This window comes from Anser anser (assembly GCF_964211835.1).
Source record: "Anser anser genome assembly, chromosome: 4".
Classification (NCBI taxonomy): Eukaryota; Metazoa; Chordata; class Aves; order Anseriformes; family Anatidae; genus Anser; species Anser anser.
Genome location: NC_139724.1, coordinates 74,964,150 through 74,980,576, shown reverse-complemented (window position 1 = coordinate 74,980,576; position 16,427 = coordinate 74,964,150). Strand labels below are relative to the sequence as shown.

The window sequence follows — 16,427 nt, the reverse complement described above, 5'->3', positions numbered from 1 at the left end:
ATAATGAGTTTTGAAAGATGTTTTTCCTATTTCTTAGTAAAGGTTGAAACTGAGGCAGTATTCCGATTGAAAAAAGTGGTCATCCAGTTTGTATCTTTTGTGTCACCTGCATGATTGCCATCCACTGAAATTAGTTTGCTTTGGTAGGCTTTGGACTATCTTACAGCTTTTAATTAGTTTTTGTGTTATAAGAAGTATGTGTTTCAGAATCCATGTTAATAGTAAGGAAAAGCATGCTTATTAGAAAGAAATAAACTGTGTTTCACACATTTACAGGTACCATAACTAATAAATTATTGACTATAGTCATTGCCTACCTATAACTTGTTTTGTGAATACAAAGGCCAACTGGAGTAGCAACCATCCTTTTATAGAGAGACTTGCAGGTTCTGAAAGATGATTAAACATTGTCTGCTGGAAAAATGAGAATAGCTCCCACATTAACCATGTTTACAGCAACTAGAAGCTGTCTCATACTTTTATTTAATGACACACATGGGTGCTTTCAGTGCTGTAAAGCATGAAGCCTAATGATTTTTTGCTTAAGAGTGGAAGCTGAACAATAGTAATTTTAGCATACACTAGATATTATCAGATAATTCTGCTACTAAATATTTGCAAGTGAGAGGAGACTGAGGCCTGTTTTTATATGTGATGTATAAATACACTGATTAGAGAGTTCTGCTATGCCTCTCTTTTTGAGCAAGTATTGCAAGTTGTCTGCCAGTGAAAATCTTTCACAGGCTGTGAATGAATTTTGCATAGACTTACCAGTCTGTTAATTTTGAGTGGTAGTAATTAGTCAAAGACATTCTGTTTAATAAAGTAGTGGAACTTACGTTGTGTACTCTAGATGATATGTACCTTATTGAAATAAGCTTTATAATTTTTTATAATTGTTATTCAAGAAGTAGTAGCTGTAGTCTTGATTTTGTTCACTTAGTGTTTTTTTTTGTTTTGTATTACTCGAATTAATTTGTCAGCTAAACATAGTAATTTTTTTTTGAAGAAAACAATATTTAACACTTGGGGTATTATATACAGATGACTTAATGTGGATCTCAATGTATAATATATTATTATTTTGTCTTTCCCTGCTAGAATTTGTATAGTATTCCAATTATATGGAACTTCTAGTTTTTGTTTTGCAATTAATTAATTATTATATGATTAATATAAAGGAAACATTGAACCTGAGTTATTTTAAATGAACATTTGATCATATTTCTCTGTTTTTTTTTTGTCAGTGTTTTTCAATAGACAAACTAGTTTGCGTGTGACATTGCTCTTCACCGAATACTTATAACTGTCAGTGCAAACTGCCAGTGCTGTGAGGTGGACGGTATGTGTCCTGCAACTTGACGGCTGGATTTTTCTGTCTGTGGAATTTAAAAATGAAGACAACTGTCTTGAAAATTTAATGAAAACCTGAAATGGCAAATAAAATGACTGCTGTCTTTGTGGTAGGCCTTGTTTAAACTTTTAAGCCTAAGGTGGTTAGAAAATCCCTTTTTTTTTTTTTTTCTGAGCAAATACTGTTCCTCTTGGTGAAAAATTAAGAAATCCTAACTACTGAGGGGAATTTTTATTAAGAAAGCTGCACAGGCTCATTGAATTACTTGTATTCTGTGCGAGGAGGGTTGACCTTGGCTGGCTGTCAGACACCCGCTGCCACTCTCTCACTCGTCTCCTTAGCAGGAGAAAATAAGATGGAAAGCTCGTGGGTGGGGATAAAGCAGAGATCACTAACCAGTTACCATCCCTGGCAAAACTTGACTTGGAAAAAAAAGTAATGTAGTTTATTGCTAATTTAAATAGAGTTGCATGGTGAGAAATAAAGGCAAAAACTAATTTTTTTCCCAACCCCCTTTTCCCCTGTCTCGACTTGACTCTTTCACTACTCTTTCAACTTCCCCATTTTCACTTTGAGAGGCATAGGGGGATGGGGAATAGGAGTTGTGGTCAGTCCGTAATGCTTTGTCTGAGATGTTCGTGCTTCACTTTCCTCACACTTCTCCCCAGCTCCAGTGTGGGTCTTCTTCATGGGCGCAGTCCTTTGGGGTAAACCTCCATGGGCTGCACCTGCTCTACCGTGGCTTATTGCAAAAATTCCAGGGGCTGCAGGGGAATTTCGCCTCCTTCTCCTCTAACCTTGGGGTTCACGGGGCTGTTCGTCACACTGGTTTTGCTCACTGCGACGCAGTATTTTGGCATTTCTTAAATATGTTTTCACAGAGGCAAAACCACCAACATGGCTGCTGGGCTCGGCTGTGTCCTGAGGTGAGTCCAGCATGGAGCTGGCTGGAAGCGGCCACGTCCAGGCCATGGGCTCTTCTCAGACACCACCCCGCAGGCCCCTGCTATCAAATCCGTACCACGTACACCCAATACAGGATGTATACGGCACGTATATCTTTTCTTAACAGTATAGGAGAGAAGATTTTTCCGAACATAAGCTTTTAAGCACTTGGTGGATGTGGCAGTGGTGTGCTTGAGTGTTCTCGGGAGCAGAGGGACAGTAGCAAGATTATGGAGAAGTATTATATGTACATGGGAACAACGTTGTGTGCTGCTCCCTAAAATTGTATACAATATTTGGACATTATAGTATTAAAATCTGTGCGTTTTGTGTCACTTTGTCTCTTCTAGGGAGTATGACTTCTGCAACGTCACCTATCATTTTGAAATGGGACCCCAAAAGTTTGGAAATCAGGACTCTCACAGTAGAGAGGCTACTGGAGCCACTCGTTACCCAAGTAAGTAACTTCTATTTGTTTTGCTTCTTCCTTTAGTGTGATGCTATATTTACTCATTATATGTAATTATCTTAATAATTGTAGGTAGTAAAATTTTAAATAGCTTTTGTTCGTGACCTCTAGTGGAAAACTCTGTTGAAATATGTTCAGAAGTTCTTGTTCTAAATAATTAATAGCCTGAAAATATGAGTGGGAATACAGTAGCAACAACTGTTTAGTTATGCTTGTCTTTCGAAAATAGATTAGAAATTTATGAAGCAGTCGATTTAAGATAGGGATCTGACTGAGCATATGCCCTTGGTGTGTTGTGTTGGAAGACAGGTTCACATTACAAACAAAACCAACCAACCAAATTAAGGAAATGTCCAGTCATTCCTAAATGGAGTAAAAATGGTATGATGAAAGTGATACTAGGTAATGTTTATAATGTATATATTAGTGGTATCTATCTTTTAACCAGATAGATCAGTTTTTACATAGTCAAAGAACATCTTTGTGTTATCTGTGCTCATCAAGTTTCTTGCGTCTGTATAGATTTAAATGTGCTCCGAATGCATAGACAGGGGCAGGAGTGATGTGGTCTGGAGAAATATGGCAGTAGACATCGAGCTTCAGTCATCAATCATCAGGGCGATTTGCTGAGACCGTGACCTGGTGCCTTTCTTCTCCTGAGGTGCTACTAGAAATAGGCAGCTAGTTACATAGCCACCCTAGTAAGCTTTAATATGGGTAGCCCCTGTATTTAAAATACATAAATCATTTTCCTTATAATAATGCTAATGATATTAAAAATGAAGAATGCCAGCCAACACCATCTGCCTAACCACCTGTTACTAACAACTTTCTCGTAGACATTGTGGATCTTGAGATTGGTCTGTTGGGTAGAAATTTAGGCCTTGTTTTGAGCATGAGACCAGACTTCGTGATGGTTCGTTTTCAGAATAAAACAGATATCAAATATAAAGCCCTACTTCTTTATTTCTCTAAAAATGATGTCTGTGTATGGTTCACACACTCTTTAAAAGCAGTCACTTTCCAAAGAAGTTACACCTAGTCTTCTTTCTTTGTTTTGAAAAAAATTTGATACTCTTTCTACAAATTACTCTGGGAATGTCTCTGACACTGCACAAAACTTTACAGATTCAAAGGCAAATAAATGAAATGAAATGTACATCGATCTGTTGATAAAGTGATTATTAGCTATCATTATAAATGTTTACAATTGTTGATATGGAGGACAGACTAAAATCCAGAAGACACTGCAATATGAAATGAAAATTACGTTATGAGCTCTATGTTGTTCTGGTCCACCTGCTGGCAAGGGAAGTGAGGCTGCTGTGGCAACATGGTCAGTTGTGAAAAGAGTAAATTACTGAGTATTCTGTGAGTGATTTTCCCATTTTCCTTTCACTTTGTTTTATTTTTCAACAATGTGCACCGAAGAGAGAAAATAATATATCAGCTCAGAAATGAAAGCACCATCGTAATTTCATAGTTCCTGAAGTTAAGGTTTAGCTAGATTTTATTTGATGTTGCTCCTCAACAACGTAAGTACAGCAATTACAAGTTGAACAACATGATACGGATTTCTTCAATGGCGAAAACTGTTTTGAAGATCCTTACATTTATATATTTTTACATTCATGTTTATTTACTATTTCAGCAGTATGTCAAGAAGACTAGAGGAAATAATATGCAGTCCAGAGGGGCTAAAGAGATGCCTGCCTATTGTTTTATTCAAAGCTTATGAATACTTCCATTCTGACTTCTTCATTTCATAGGCCTTTATATAGTATGAACATATAAAAAGAACTTTCTGAATATGTGATTTATTTCTCAATCTAGAGAAATAAGTAGTTTTACCTATTTTTCTATAGTTTGAATCTAATGAAGTATGTGGGACTAAAGCATGTTTTGTGAGCCACACAAACATAATCATGAAAATTTCGAGTGAGGAGAAATGTGCTACCTTCAGAGTATGTTTTATCTGTTACATTTTTAGCTTAAGTTATTCAGCTGCACTTTGTTTTTCTCAGAAAAGTTTACAAAAGTTAACAATCATCCCAGCTTGAAAGACTTTTTTTTTTTTTTTTTCCCCTTTCTTAAAGCTACGTAAATAGTCTGGTCAAGTCAAGAATAGTATCTTGTTTATCTCAGTTTGGGCTTGGATTGCAAGCTGCCTATGATGTGACAAACTCCACAAGGACTGAGCACACATTCCATGTGCAAGAGTGTTTCAATCTCCTTACGAATTTTCAAACCATTTCCCAAAGAGAACATCTACTTTGAAAGGTTCTTTTTACAAGTAAATAAATAAGTTATTTAATTTCTGTTCAATTTGAACTCAGAAGTCCAATATAGATTCATAAGAGCTGCTTAACACAGAAGTCTTATAGATGTTATTTCACAATTAATTGACAGTAGGTCACTGATAGAAGAGTGGCCACACTCAATGGCCACAAACTGCAACAGAACTGCACTGCACGAGTTCCTGAGCAATCTGGTCTGACTTTGAAGGTAGCCCTACTAGATGACATCCTGTGGTCCTATACAGCCAAAATTTGTTGGATGTTGTGATTTTTAGCACCGCCGAGATAAATCCATGCTCTGTTTTGGCATCACACTTGAATATTCTAGAAGATCCTCTTGTTATCCAGGCTGTGTATGATTTTGGAGAGTGCTTGAAAAAAAAAAAAAAAGCGAAACAGATACACTAGGCTTTAGGCTCCGAAAATACTAATCAAGCCTTTTGTGTCTATCTCGTGTGTGCATGTGTGTGTAGGATTTAGGCTCTGAACTCAGGGTATATATAGGCTCATAAGTGAGTAACGTGTATCAGAAATGAGATTTCCAGATGGTGGAGGATCCAGTGATTTCTGCTGAAATTCTGGGGAGTAATACGGAAATGTGATGTGGATTTGAAAAAGGACACCACAGTGAGTCGGGAGAATGGCACATTAAAACTTGAATTTTAGACAAGCTCATTAGTGTTCCAGATGAGAAAATATGGATAACCTATGAATTGATTTAGAAGAAATTATAAGACAGGAAGGTTGTCTGAGCTGGAGGCAAAAAAATCCATTAACTGATCATGAGAACACATTAGAAATGACAGAATTGCATTTATTCTAGGCAGCCCTGAACTAGCAAACTAATTAAAACTTTCTTTGGCTGTCAGAGGTCTAAGTGTATTGGAAGTTAGTGGAGCATCCATTTGCCCAGTGCTTGTTGTTATATTTAAAGTGTAACAGATATGTGCTCATATCTGCCATGTGTCTTTTTCACATTGCTGTTACTGAGATTTTTGTGAAAAAAATTTTTTTTCTGTGTTTATAACTGTTGATGTTATTTACTATAAATCTTACAATTTTTAATTCTATGAAAATTATAGAGTGAAACCTATAACTAAAATATATCCTGAAGGACTAGTGCCTCTTATTCTCACCTTCGTGCTAGTAATCAAAATGAATGACAATTTTATTTGTCAGACTGTGAGTGGTTTTCAGAAGAAAAAAGAATTAATTTTTCACAAAGGGATTATGTGCCCTTACCTGATATTTTATGTGTAGCTGGAAAGTAGCGTTTGTGGAGATTGCCCATAAGGACTCGGGATGGTTTTTGGTTTTGGTGATTTTGCATATTAATTAAATATAAAAGTGACTTTTAATGAAAGAGATTATATAAATCATTAACACATTTTTTTTTTTAAAAAGACTAAAAGTACTCACGTGCAAACATATATAAAAGGAGAAAAGAATTATGTATAATTTCTGAAGATAAGGTATGCTTATGCTCTGTTAATGAAACATCAATATTCTAGTGTCAAATTAGAACATTTTCTACTTTCTATTTGGTAGTTTGTCATAGGTATTTTAAATAGCAGTCTGGCTGTTCTACAAATGTACCTTTATTATCAGAGCCATGCAGCAGTTGTGCTTTTCAGGATATTCATTTTTGGAATATTATGCATAAGTTCAGAATTGTAAAAATAACACAAATACTAATAAGTGTTCCAACTCTGAGTCCTGTTATAGTAGCTTAGAATGAAGCAATAATATTTTGCAAGGCAGACAGATGCCATTGATTAACGGTTTTGCATTTTTTCTTGTATATAGTATCATTCAATAAAATTTAGTAACCTGTATATATAATAAACATGTAATTAGATAAAATTCCAAATAGTTTTAATTAGTGAGATTTATTTAGAAAATCATAATAATTATTGCTGATGTTATACTTGATTTCTCCTCAAAGAGCTTGTGCCTAGTCTAATCCCTTGTGCAGTATATTTTGAAAATGAACTGATTTCTGTATTGCCTTGAGAAATATATTTATATACCCAACTTTTCCAGTTATTCAGAGATTATTTGTATTTGGTAAGCCATTATCACATTTGATCTGCAAATCTGGTGGACTAATTAATCTCCACAGGAAATTATTGATTGCTATTGTCTGGGAGCTGCATCTGAACCGCAACACTGCACATGCACACATGCAAACACAGGCTTCCTTTTGGAGGTTTTGTGAATGTGTATGCATGTTTAAAACAATTTTCAGAAAAATGGTTACAGATGATGGAGTACTGTATGTCTGATGCACACGTCCCACTTGTGTTAGTAATTGTGCAGAATTTTTGTGCAATTTCTCTATTTGATAGCTAGATTCAGCTGAAGCTGTCTTCAGGACGCGCCTAAAGGAAAATGAATTATAAAGGCTCATTTTTGATCATTTGAGCTCAATTTAGTAACATTAAAAGGTACAAATTCTTATTTTCTATTTGAACACGGCTATTTTCCCAATTGCAAAGTTATTTTTTATTTAAACATTCGGGTCTGTGGCCATTGTGGCAGTGCGGGAGGTTGGACTGTGCATCCGTCTTGTCTGGCGGGGGCTCGTTAGGCGATAGCCATTAGTGTCAGGGAGCCCAAGTTACATCCTGTCAGAAAATGAATTTGGAATTTCTCTTTTCGAACTGAAACTGAACCTTACATCTCATTTATGAAGGATTTCTTGGTTGAGAAGGCACATCATCCACCTTGCTTTCTCCAATGTTGCTCTATTTATTGCTTAAAATGCTCTCTGAACTCAAAATTAGCAGGTGCCTATCTAGCTCAGGGTGCTTTTTAATCTGTTAGATCCTTCAAGAAATGTCTGCTGCAGTCTGGCCGTGACAGTTTCTTCTTTGCCATAAGATTTACTAACATCTGTGCCCCTCTGTAAACTCTACTTGGGATCGTCTCGGTAGAGACTTTTTGTGCTTGCTGAGAGAGTATTTAACTCAATTTTATCATTTCTATTTTTGTTCTCCATGACTGGAAAACCGTGGACTATTTATAGTATGTGGTGTCCTGCAAGGTCAGGACCTTGTCAGTCTATGTTTGCCTTCCCGTGATTTTATTCACTGTTTAAAGGTATTTATGTACGCGTCTGTACCTCTGAGCTTGTGCATATGCAGGTTAGCATTTTCTGGGCGAAGAATGGAAACTCAGGGGACTTTAGGTATTATCCACTGCGCCCATATTCTGTTTTTATGACACGATGGTGCCTAAACTGAGAGTAATAAAACACACTGGCTACTTCTCTTCTGCCACACAGACCAACGTGGAGAGATGGTGAGAAAAAAATAATGCTGGAGATGTAAGTTTTTCTGGCACTATGATAGATTTGCCCCAGATTGTGACCGGAAAACCTTACAACTAAATGGGCCTACTGTATAGCTTTGTATTCTTAAATGTTAGCATTTTCATCCATTGAGAAATGTTTTGACCTTGGTCAACATTAGCAAATTCTTAGTGGTCAGGGTTACCAGAGGGGGGCACAAAGTGTCCTTGGCTTTATGTGGTATGGATGAAACTGTTTTCATCACAGTTTAATTTAAAAAAGCATTTACTGCTTTGACTCTTCACTCTGAGATGTAACCTTCTGAAACAGGTTTGCTGTGTCCCAGAGTGGCATAGATATATCCATGTGCAGTGAATAAGTTCTGAGAAGGAATTTGCTGGATGTCTCTGCTACTACAGTGAATAAATAAATCATCTGACTTGATGCAGTAGGTCATGTCATAGCCTTATCTGTTGTATGAACAGAAGATGGGTGCTCTTTCATGCCTACAGAGTTGATCCCTTCTCACAAATTGAGACTCATTTATATTCTTAAAGTTGGACTCTTCTGGGGCCAGAGCTGTGACTAAAACCAAACAAAGAAAAGAGACACGGGAATAAACGTGCATCTGCCCACAAGAATACGTGGAAACACAGCTTTATGTAGAAAAAAATACATTAATTAATGCGCCCCCCACAAACCTCATTGCTTGGCTAGTAGCGATACCAGTTGTTTTTGTGAAGGATCCCACAGGGAGTACTGCATTCAGCACTGGGGCCCCCAGCACAAGAAGGACGTGGACCTGTTGGAGTGAGTCCAGAGGAGGCCACGAGGATGGTCAAAGGGCTGGAGCACCTCTCCTATGAAGACAGGCGGGGGGACTTGGGGTTGTTCAGCCAGGAGAAGAGAAGGCCCCGGGGAGGCCTCCCAGCAGCCTGCCCGTACCTAAAGGGGGCTGCAGGAAAGCCGGGGAGGGGCTCTTTTGTCTTTACTGGAAAGAAATAAGAAATAGAAACAAACAATGACAACAAAACACAAGAAAAGGCATGTGGGTGAATATTAAGCCAGAATTAACACCGAGAAGTTTTGCCAGTATTACCAGTTGTTGCCGGAAAGAATGTACTGAAGTGGGCAGATGGAAGGAGAGGGAAACTTGGACAAATCTTTCCCGTAAGTGTAGGACATTGAGCAGGGAAGGGCTAGTGCAAGCAATTGCATAGCTAGAAGCTAGGACAGTCCCTGATAACGCCTTCATCTTTACTACTGAAGCAGTGCAGCTTGGAGCTCTAAAACTTGTCTAGCCTTTTTCCTAACCGTATGGTTTCCCTGCATACAGTTTTCTTGTAAGTATTTCATGGGCGAGTTTTCAGAAAGTGATGTTTCTTCCAGGAATTTCCAAATTCTAATCAAGGAGCTCAAAGTATTTTGAATAATTTTTGTGATACCTTTCTTCTACTTGTGTCCTTGAAGACATAGCAATATGCACTTTAACAGAGCTGAGCCTTTTTCTGTCCTCAAAAATCCAACTCAGCTGGTTCTTAACAATTCTGCTGATTTATGTAGGGTCATCACTATAGAAAGGGAACATCTAAAGTTTTGAGGGAAAAATGGCTTCCGTTGCATTTTTGTAGATTCTTCTTAGTTTGCAGATAATTTTTTTTCCAAAATATCGTACAAATAACATGTCACTTCCAAAAGTTTTCAAAGTATAAAAAAGGATAGTTACAAATACATTAGCAAATTATTCTCTTTCTTTCATGTCAAAAATACTAATTAAAGCAGGAGATCTAGATCCGCTTATGTTTTAAAAGATGAACACGTAGTTATAGCCATTTGAATTGTTCGATGGATATGTGGCCTTGTAACAAAACCAGTAACAGACTTTCATTTTGTCTGATAAGCAAAACCTTGTTGGTACCATAAACTTGTGCCTAATAGAAGTATTTGACATAAGAGCTTTTTCAGTGATGAAAATAAAACACCTCAAATTATTGCAGTGGATATAATTGCTGGTATAACAACTTACTGAACTATAATACTTCTAAGTTTAGCGTAGTTTAAAAATGCAACTTTGAGTGCTTTAGCAGGGGGTTAACTTGAAATAAATGTTTTTAACATCACCAAATGTGAATCAAATGCAATAGAAATAACTAATGCCAGTCCTACAAATAACTAGTGTATTACATAGTACATACTGTATGAGCAGTGAGTTGGCATGGTTTCTTACGCAGCAGCTTCAAAGTAGCTGTTACGATATCCAACTGAATCACTGTGTGAGCTCACAGTGGCGAAAGATAATGTGATCCTTAAATGGATCAGCTGGTGGGTATGAAGTAAATTTAATGAGACAGTATTATTGTTACAGCATAGCATTAATGAGATTATTATTGGAAGGATTCCCCATTCTCAAAAGTGATGTTGACAAATTGGATGTGGATCAGGGAAGATTAGGTGAATGACTCAAGGTTTGTTTTTTAATGGCATACTAAAGACTTTGGGTGTATTTCATCCCTATGCAGGCTTATCAATAAAGACAAATTGTCTTAAATTAACTTGCAGTATAGATCTTAAGACTATTTCTTGTAGCATCTACAGAATAAATGATATTCTAGAACTAATTTAAAATAAATTCAAATATGGGATTCACACCCTGAAATTAAAATGTTCCAACATGAAAACGATATTCAGTAATAATTCTAGAGTAAGTACTTAAGTGAGTAAGCTGTTGTAAGCTAAGAGGTATTTTGATCTCAACCAGTATCTTTATGGGGAAAAAAACAAAAAAACAAAATATTTTCTCATATTGTAACGTTTTTAATTGACAAAATGCCCTGGCTGGAAGCTGAAAGTAGAAATAAGCGTAAACTATAACACCCACTGGAATATTTTTCTTAGAATGGTGGGGAACTGAGTGCTACTGGAATTATTTGATGAAAACCTGAGTATTTTATTTGAATGAAATGCTTTAAGTCTACCAGAAGTTAAAAACTGAGAAAAAAATGACTGGAAGAACAAAAAGTATGTGCAGTAATGGGCCTTCTCACTTTATGAAGCAGGGAGAAAGTAGGAGCAGGATTGCTTATTTGCTTTCATAGGTCAGCTTTGCCAAGAAAAAGAGAAAATTGATACAAAACTTATGTGATTAAATATGTATACTTCTAATGACTTCCGTAGTCTTTGGAAGAGATTTGGATATTAAATTTTTGTAATCCATTTTAGCTTCGCTCTTGACAATGATGTAAAAATCTTTTTTCACTTTCTTATTTTTCAGTAACTTAATTTGCTGGATGTCATCATCAATCTATAAAAGTTAGAAAGGGTACAAAATAAGCATGACTGCAAAAAGAATATGCTAATTACAAGATTTTGCTTTGAAGTGTTAATTAACCTAATTATATGAGATCCATGTTCTGGAAAGCAAAAAGAAATTTTTTTCCATATCCCTTCAATACATATATCTGAAGATTGACTGATATATTTGAAGTTGAAAGAATTCAGGGCATGGATACATGGATAATTTGTTTTCTTTTCTGTGTTAATTGATTTAGAATATTGATTCCATGGGGTGTGTACCTTCATATGCATTTTTATTTATTTTTTAGTAATCTTCAATTTTTTTTTTTTTTTTTTTTGTAAAATGTGATAGCATTAAACTAGAGAGACCAGAGCATTTGGGGTATTTTTAACAAGTCATTGCTTTTCAGTTAGAGAAATTCAGATATGAATTGCCATTTTGTTTTAATCATATGGCCAAAATTACAGTGTGTAGTTTCCTGTTTGGTAAATTGATTTTAGCATCTCTTCTGACAACCTCATAAGTAGTTCTTGAATATTTTGTATCTGAGCATCGAACGCTTATGTTGTGGGGAAATATCCCTTTCTACTTGTGGGCAATTGTCTTTGTCAATGGGTGATTGATATTTTCCCCCTTGATGTATTGATGTTTTACTTTTATTTAGATTTTTGTGTGTTCTACTAGAGTCATTCAGTAGTCATTGATGAGACTTCTCAGTTTATTATTGTATAACAAGTTATTAAGCTTAGCTAGCATATGCTTAGCCAATTGAACACAGATGTATTCAATATTGTGATATGATGTTTGAAGAATATAAAATAAATAATGTTCTGTGGAATAGAAATTTTCTGTAGATACGTTGTTTGTTGTTTTTTTAATCCTAAAAGATGTTAGTATTAGAATTTTCATTCTCATCTAGTGTATTGGATCAATGTAAAGCAAAGGACTAGTTGCTCAAATTTTCATTACTGGCTTATAGCTCATAAATTAAAGAGTATTTAGCAAAAAATTCATAATCATAACAGTTTACCTGTTTTCCTTCTTTTATGCGGATATTTTTTGTTTAGAAATTAATTTTAAAGATTAAAATAGATGGAATTGATTATACATACCCTTTTGAATCCAGACCTGTAGCTTCATTTTTAGCTTAGGAACCTGTTAGTGTGGAAGAGAGTAAGCCAGAAGTAATTCCTCCCATGCCACAAGTTACTGCAGGCATGACTTGTCTGATCGCTCTCCCAGAGTCACGGCAAGGCTGAGGCTGGAAGGCACCTCTGAGGGCCGCCTGGTCCAAGCCCCTGCACAAGGAGGGTGCCCAGCACCCATCGAGGCTGGGCCCGCGGCCTCCGGGCCTGGCCCTGGGCACCGCTGAGCAGAGCCTGGCTCCGGCCTCTCCGCACCTCCCTGCGGGGCCTGGCGGACACGGCCGGGATCCCCCTGCCCTCCTCGTCCCCAGGCCGAGCAGCCCCGGCTCTCTCGGCCTCTCCTCGCAGCAGAGGTGCCCCAGGCCCTGAAGTAGCTCGAGGGCTGATGTCGGTCCAGTATGTCCAGGGCTCTCTGGTACTGAGCAGCCCACAACTGGGCACAGTACTTCAGGTGTGGCCTCACCAACGCTGAGTAGAGCAGAAAAAGAAGTATAACACGAGTAAGGTATATACCAATATACAAACCTTTCAGGTTGCAAGCTAACCCTGTGTTTTGTGAACATCATTTTATTACACACACCCGCAATTTTGTTGCATTTAACTATGGGAGTAGACCTTTTACTAAGTTGCATGCTCATTTTTTGCTTTCCTTGTTCTCGAACCTTATCTGCTTGTACAAATGGTTAAACTGACGGTTTTCAAAGACGCATTTTAGGGAAAGGAGATTTGCAACAGGAATTAATTTTCCTTATTCATTTCATGTTGCTCTATAGTAATGAAATTGTATTGTATCTGCTTATGCTAATGGTAACTTCTTTTATTAGAAGGTGTTCATATAGAAGCATAATGAATCTAGCATACTGAATAGTTTCTGAATGTTGAGTTGTTTCCAGGAGATACATATTAACCTATTCAATTTTTCCCAGCAAATTACACATATCTACACTTGGTAGTGGAGAACGATTAAGCTTTTATTACTTTGCTTGAAATATTTTAATTAACCATATATTATTCTGTAAGGTTATACTAATACAAGTACAAAATAGTGACAGCTAAGGTACACCTATTCATTTTTGAAGGGAAGAGATATTCAGTTACGTTTTCCTGAGCTACTGCCAGATAGTTTTTCACTTTTCTGTAAAAGGAATCAGCTCATAAAGCATTAAGCAAAATACATTCATGAGGAACAACATGCACACACACATTTTTTTTTCCCTGTCTTCCACTCAGTTCACGTTCTTCAAATCTGTTTTCTTCATATATTGTATCACACGATCTTTTTGAATGCTTCCATGAATTCCATGTAATCCATGTAATATTCATATTTTCATTTCTTTTTAAACTGAGAGGGTCTGTGCTTTCATGTATGTGCAATGTGATCTTGTTTGCTATTGGTATGTGATGGATTTAAAAGCTTGTGGTAGTGTTTTATTTATTTATTTATTTATTTATTTTTAATCCTTTCTAGAAAAGGAAATGTGCCTTATTGGAGAAGTTCTTGCCTGACATAATGGAAGTACTTTTTAGAGTAACGGAAAACATGCAGCTGTATTCTTGCTGTAGTACCAATTATGATCAGTTAGTTCATTTTACAATGATCAATGCCTGGTACAATAAGTTTTTGTTTGTGAGCAACTTACGTGAAAAATAAACTCCCTCTCAAATAAATTTGGAGAGACTGAATTCAGAGTTCTAGCTTGCTTGTTCAAGATGCGTCAGGGTTATTAACCAGAAATGAATGGAAATTTATGGACATGCCATCTCATCCAGAGAATATGCTTAATAGCACTATTACTAATATCAGGAATTCAGGACTGATAATTTAATTGGGTGCACATTTGGACACTAAACAAGATATTCGAGTCTCTGACCTGCAGCTGGCTGCTTCTTCCTCATGTGGCAGACAGGTCTAGAAAGAGAACTATCTCCTTCCTTGCTAGCTTATCTTGACAGGTAAAAATGAGTTGGTAATATTACTTTCTAGGCCACCATTTATTGCTTGGTGTCTGATTACTAGAGGCTTTCAGTCTTTTTGACTGTTAGGGTCTTTCATGTGTTCCTGGCTTAGTTGCCTTTCAGGTTTTTCGTGGGTTCATTGCTTGCAGTAAAGTCAGGTAGAAAGCTGCAGTGCTGTATCATGGAGGGTGAAAAGTTGACCTCCTGTTCTTAATCAAAGAAAAACTTAAGAGCCTTGGCATTTTATCTACTGTACTTTATCATCATTCCTCAGGCATCATTTTTCTGACCATTACTTGAAACTGAAAAGGCCAGACATGGCTTTTAGGTGTGTATACCTGCTAACATGACAGGCCACGTACTTTTTGTTATTATTATACCCTATTATACAAATATTATAAATTCTTGGGACAGAATAATCAAAGTTGTACATATCGTTATTGTCTGTCAACTTTTTTGGTAGGTACATACCAGTATTACAATATACAGAATGGACTGATGCAGCTCACAACTATTTCTTTTTCTCTCAAAGGGCATGTTGTGAATGCATTTTTAATTACATTTTAGTTTGTTTTGAACATTATGTAGAAAGTAGTGGGAGTTTGTTGTTAAAGAAGGAGGTTTGGGGGGTTGTCTGTACACTAAAAAAAGTAGCAGTTGTAGTGGTCTTTCTGGTCTTTAGTCTCCTGTGAAAAATTTCTTTCTTGCAGAAAAACTGCAAGAGGAGTGGAAATTGCTGCTGCACACCTCATTCTGGAGTTTTTGTGGGTGTTTTAATTTACTGAACAAAACTTACTAAGCACTTTGAAACTGAAGACTGAAATTTTGAGCTCAGTATAGTAGTCGTTGTATAATATTTTATACATCTTTAAAGAGAGCTTAGTACAGCATGTGTTCTTCACACTTCTCGGCCTTTTTCATTGAACTAAAATGTTCAAGAGTAAAATTGGTATAATCAAGATATACAATCATGTTCTCTATTCAAGTGATTGGCCCTGCAGTTTTCTTTTTCTACTTAAGAGTATCTTCAATTAATGGGAGGGATTTTGCTTTTTTTTTTGATATAGTTTTTTTCTCTTTTGTTTCGTTTCTTGCTTTTGCAGCTGTTTTGTTTTTACAACCCAGCAATAGCCTTTTAGGCTGGATGAGCCAGCAAGAATGGTAAATGTCCATAGATCATTTATTTCACATCTCTCATGGAACTGAGATAGAAAGCCAGGAGTATAAGTTTGTAATAAAGCTTGTTTTGTCTATACCCAACCAGTTAGAATGGTATATTTTTATATATATTTTGCTAATATAGAAATTCTAAAATTGTGTCAGAAACTGTTAAAATAACGATTTGTGTGGTGTTTCCATATTCATTAACAGGGATCACAGAATGATTGAGGTTGGAAGGGACTTTTGGAGGTCACCAGGTCCTTTTCTCTTCGTGCAGGGTGCCCAGCCCCACGTCCCGGCGGCTGCTGAAGCTCCCCCAGGAGGAGCCCCCCAAGCTCTGGGCAGCCTGTGCCAGGGCTCCGGCACCCGCCCGGCCCAGCAGTGCTGCCTGAGGGGCAGGGGGAGCTGCCGGGGCTCCGTGCTGGGCCTGCGGCCTCCGGGCCTGGCCCTGGGCACCGCTGACAACAGCCTGGCTCTGGGCCCTCCACCAACCCCCTTCAGTTACTTTTAGAG

The 16,427-nt window shown here is 37.0% G+C and overlaps 1 protein-coding gene across 15 annotated transcripts in view; it reads left to right on the top strand.

The window, feature by feature from the left end:
• CTNNA2 (catenin alpha 2) overlaps window positions 1-16,427 on the top strand; it is a 476,933-nt gene that overhangs the window by 53,621 nt on the left and 406,885 nt on the right. For 14 of the 15 annotated variants that reach the window (XM_083835463.1, XM_083835461.1, XM_083835462.1 and 11 more), the window contains one exon: window positions 2,650-2,756. The exons of the other annotated variant lie outside the window; for it this stretch is intronic. In XM_083835463.1, the coding sequence (XP_083691589.1) occupies window positions 2,655-2,756 (102 nt within the window). In that variant the 5' untranslated portion in view covers window positions 2,650-2,654. Of the gene's footprint in view, window positions 1-2,649; window positions 2,757-16,427 lie in introns of those variants that run through there. 15 annotated transcript variants of the gene reach the window in all.